The 5,019-nt window shown below is 36.1% G+C and overlaps 1 protein-coding gene across 1 annotated transcript in view; it reads left to right on the plus strand.

Annotated features, from left to right (window-relative positions):
* The window catches only part of LOC108751233 (laccase-4), a 58,773-nt gene extending 54,705 nt beyond the window's left edge, over positions 1 to 4,068 (plus strand). Inside the window, exons 9-10 of the mRNA XM_018491311.1 lie at positions 90 to 320; positions 1,297 to 4,068. Of these exons, the coding sequence (XP_018346813.1) occupies positions 90 to 320; positions 1,297 to 1,475 (410 nt within the window). The 3' untranslated portion in view covers positions 1,476 to 4,068. The remainder of the gene's footprint in view (positions 1 to 89; positions 321 to 1,296) is intronic.
* The last annotated feature ends 951 nt before the right edge of the window (positions 4,069 to 5,019 follow it).

A 5,019-nucleotide genomic window follows, 5' to 3' on the forward strand; every position in this document is an offset into this window, starting at 1 on the left:
CCTGTATCTAGCTATTAAATACTTCAGCAAAACGTTCTTTTCGTGTATATAAGTACCCTTTTTAATTCTTTGTATGCGGTCGATTACAGTACAACAGCCCAACTTATCGCATCCCTTCCACTTGCACGGATATGCGTTCAATGTGATCGGTATTGGCCGTTCTCCCGATAGAAATGTGAAGAAAATTAATTTGAAGCACGCCCTCGATCTCGATAAGAGAGGTCTCTTGCATAGAGAATTCAACCTGCCTCCTGGTAAGGACACCATCGCAGTTCCCAACAACGGTTACGTCATCTTCCGCTTCCGCGCGGACAATCCGGGTAAGTTAACAAGGACAATTGAAAACTTTTCGCGCGATAGTCCGATGAGATGCAAACCGTTTCCGTTCGTAGTTGCCCGCACAATTACGAAAGTTTGCACGGCACATTTACATGCACTGACCTATCTCTATTGTATGTTTTGTTTGTCCAACTGTATTAGTAAAATAGTTAGACAAAAGTATCTGGTTCCTAATTTTACAATGACTTGGTTGCGATTTTAGAGATAATTTTTCGCAAATAAATATTGAACAATAAAAGCTATTATATATAACAAAATTAAAATATCAATTGCATGTCGATAAAACAATTAATTTATAACATTTTAAATAGAATACAAATTACAAAATGTAATATCACAAAATATAATATGGAGGTAATAGAATATTGTAACTGGTATCAAATGAAATTGTTGCTGCTGATGAAATTATAATACTAAATTAATATTATTAAAATAAAACTAATATTTATAATTGTTCCATATATAATTCTGCAATCAAATTTATAACGGTGAAATTAATAACCATTGTTTTTGTTAAATTATGGGAATGTATAGAAAGCCGTTATCACTTCGATTATAAATTTTATCGATTATGTCGATTATTGCAGTATATGTAAAATAATCGTCGTGACTAACCCTAGTTATTTTAACCCTAGCTATACACACTGGGGTCCCAGAAATCCCAGTGCAATCAAGATCTTTTCGTGTTTCTAAACTTTTCTCTTTCTTGGAACCTATTTATATCTCGAAGTTCCATAATTCTATCGACTTTTACACATTATGGACTTGTTTCTTAATTAATTCTCCATCGATCGAAAAAAAAATTAATCGAAGTATGTCCATTTTTACGGAAGTTACAGTAACAAATATGAATGGGGTTCTAGAAACCCGAGCATGTATATCAAGAGTAGAAAAAAAAGAATATATAGCTAAGATCAATATCATAAGTAGAAATCAACACATCAATTTTCTTTGTAGGATATTGGCTGTTCCATTGTCACTTCTTGTTCCACATATTGATCGGCATGAATCTGGTTCTGCACGTGGGGACGCAAGGGGATCTGCCGCCGATACCACCGAATTTCCCGACCTGCGGTGACCATTTGCCACCCATTACGCCACCATTGTCGCTGAATGTGTTGGACGCGTTCCATTGATACGTGCACGACGAGCTTAGAAACTGAGAGATGGAGAGACGCTCCAAAGTCCATACTTGTAGCATATTCCTGTAAAGTAGCGAGCCTATAATATCGATTTTTTTTTTTTTTTTCAAATATGCAACCTCGTCGGCCGTTCTCGAGAACGTGCTCTTGGCTCGAGAACAGCGATCGATCGGGCGAGGAATCCGACGGATGTCGACCCGCTACCTCGCGAGAGTGGCTAAGAGCAAAAAAGACGGTGAGGAAAGTCAGATGTTGAAGAGATGTTCGCGAGGCAACGGGTTAACAAAGGCGATCGACGCTCTGCTGGACGTTGCGAAAAACGATGAACGTTCTCAGAGGTTACAATGATTTTAAGGTTGAGAGATTATGTGTTGACGGCAGTTGATAATTTATTGTGTTCCAGATGCTTCACCCATCACTGTTATTTATGCTAAACCTACGTGTTATCCTTGTTACCTTTGCTTCCTACGAAACTTATTCCTATTTCCATTCATACTTCGCGACCATAAAATTTGATTTGTAACCATCTTTTACGCTAAAACACATTTATTTGGATATATCAAAAAATGCCTATTGGATATGTAAACTGTAACTACAACGAATCCGCAAATGTGGCGAGTGAAGCATCTCAGCAGGAACCTTACGAACGTTACTGGCTAACGTTTGTAACGCTCTGTAAATAATGTAGAAATAGTCACTATACTTAACGAGATATTAATGTGGGAGTAACGGGGTACGTAGAATAAGAGGGGCATCGCCGGGAAGCCGTGATGACGGTTCGGGTGGAGAATTATCATTAGGATAAATGCCCTTCCAACAGGCTGGATCTGTACGATCACGGAATCCGCGACTATCAAAATTATTTAAGGATCCTTACGTATTAACTTTGAAAGCATTATAAAGATACAAATTATATTTCATATACGTATAGAACATAATATTTATTTAAACTAATAGTGACTAACTTTATATTAACTATAAATCATTCAACTTTATTTTCAGTTGATCAGTCATTTTAATCACCTTTGCGACTACATCATCTTAAGGTGCTTCTACATAATTCGCAAATCGCAAAACGTAGTTCGCAAACGCAGACGCAGATTTGCGTTTGTTTTTTCATTGCATGCAATTGGTTTTCGTCTGTGTGTGTCTTGTGTGCGGTGATCGTCATTCTGCGTTTGCGAAGTACGTTTTGCGATTTGCGAATTATGTAGAGCACCTTTATACGTATCTTACTCTCTAAATTGTTTGAAGTGAAATCTGACTGCAAAGAGTAAAAATTGAACCAGTTGAAAAAAAGTGGCTCACTTTTTAATCTTTAAAAGTAACATTTCACTTTTTAGAGTGTCTCACTCTAAAAAGTTTAGAGAGTATCTTTTTATTTAGTTTTTCATTGTTTAAAACCGGAGACAAAATATAATAGTAAGATAAACAATTTTGTAAAAGTGTAACACGATTAATTGTGATTGCAAATGAACGAATTTCCCTCGACAGATCCAGGCTCTTAAAACAGTCTTTTAGTTAGGAAGTGATTTCGCGCATGTGCCGCGAACAGCCTGAAATTGCTCGTTTCATTACTGTTCTGTCAGCCTAAAATTAAAATTGATGAAAGTATTGGAGTGATATTGGCGCGGTTATTCATATTTAACATAAAGAACGTAACAATGTCCAAAGTGCGACAGTATCGTTTACCTTTAGAGGACTGCGGTTTATTTTTAAATTAAAATCTTACAGCTCTTTCTTGACCATTTGTTATAATTCATTATTTCTTGTCTCATAATGTAACACTTTTTTAGAGTCACTATAATGGCTTCCTCATCCTGTAAAGGTTAATGATTGTCATTCTTCTTTCAGCTGCATCAGCTTACATCAGCATATTTATTTTTTTAACCTTGCGTTTGCGCTATCTTTCTAAATTCAGCGACATCCTAAATTGATTTGTCTCGAAGGCACAGACGTAGGCTGACATTTTATCATTAATATATGCGCAATGCATACGGCGCAACAATAGCTGTACATTTATTCATGGTGCCTCAATTTTCTATAGATATGTTTACATGCAACTCACAATTAACGCTTAACTCGTTCGGTCATACAAACAGATGCAGAAACAGAGTAGGTCCACAGCCTTGCTTTAAGAGGGCTTAAGTCATAAGTCGAAAGTGATTAAGTGACAATAATTTCTGTCTTTAAACTTTTCGCGCAGATTTAGGCTTTAACCGTTAGACTTAAGCGAATTGAGCAAAACTCAATTCTTACGGCCTAAAAGCATAAGTTCTGTGGCCGATATATCATCACTTACAAGCTTACGGCCTCTTAAAATAAGATCGTGGGCTTAGCCTTACTTAGATATGCGAGATCGCAAACGCGCGTGCGTCGTGCCTTATATCTATAGATAAAATTTTCCTGATACATTTCGCTAAATACACTCGTCAGGATCACTGAGACACGAAATACTCAATAGCGTAATCGTGAAATGCACTTAATTCGCCGACTTAATGCAAAAGAGATGTAGCGTGGATTAATGAATTTTTCAGTTGGTATTGCCAAGAGAAAGGAAATCCATTTTTCTACTGTCATAAAAAAATATATATATATATAAAAATAAAAAAACAAATAAAATCATTTAACCTAGAGATATTTTTTTCATAAACCACTAATAACTAGAATATACAAAAGTACATAATTTCATACAACACACATACTCACAAAGTTTTCCTTTCATTAAAATGAAAAAAAAAAGTACCACCTGAAAAATCATTCTTTTTTTTTTAAATTGTAATCCTTTTGCATTGAACTATCGAGTTGTTGTTGCTTTCTCGAGTCGGCCGTTCGCTTTCTCGCCTCGACAAAGGAGAACGTTCCTGGGATTAACAAGCACGATTTAGAGACCGTGCAAAAGCCGACGCGAATCCGCGATGTGAGAGCGAGAGGATGTATCTACGATACTACCAATACGAGGCGGTCGGCTTCGGAGACTGTGACGGTACGTCGATCTATTTGAATAGACGCGGTTTTGTGGGATAGCAAATATACGCTGTGTTTTTAAACTAATCGTTTTATTCTTAGTAAGAAATAATTTAAAAGAGATATAAAGGAGATAAGGTACCTGCCGTTTAATTAACTGGATTACGAGCACATTGATTCTGCGTTTCGCGTGAGGAAATCTTCTAAAATTCATTGACTCACTCATGGCGTAACGATGAACAGATTGATTTCATCGTCGACGCTTAATCATGATTTATCATTCGCAGGCAATAAGGAATACGGGATACTTAAATCTAATTAATTTTTTGTGTGGAGATAATTTGTGTGCAGATGATATTGTATCGTATTATTAAGGCTAAATCGCAACATCGATACATGGCACTTTTAATAACGAATCTGGTTATGGAATTATTATAATTAATTATTAGGTTTAAGATTAAAGGCAATAATAGCCAATTATTATGTATTATTTGAAAACGTCATGTCCGGTGTCATCACTCCGGTGACATTATATTTGCATACATTCAGAAAGTCATAAAGTTTTAATCAA

This window comes from Trachymyrmex septentrionalis, unplaced genomic scaffold (assembly GCF_001594115.1).
Source record: "Trachymyrmex septentrionalis isolate Tsep2-gDNA-1 unplaced genomic scaffold, Tsep1.0 scaffold42, whole genome shotgun sequence".
Lineage (NCBI taxonomy): Eukaryota > Metazoa > Arthropoda > Insecta > Hymenoptera > Formicidae > Trachymyrmex > Trachymyrmex septentrionalis.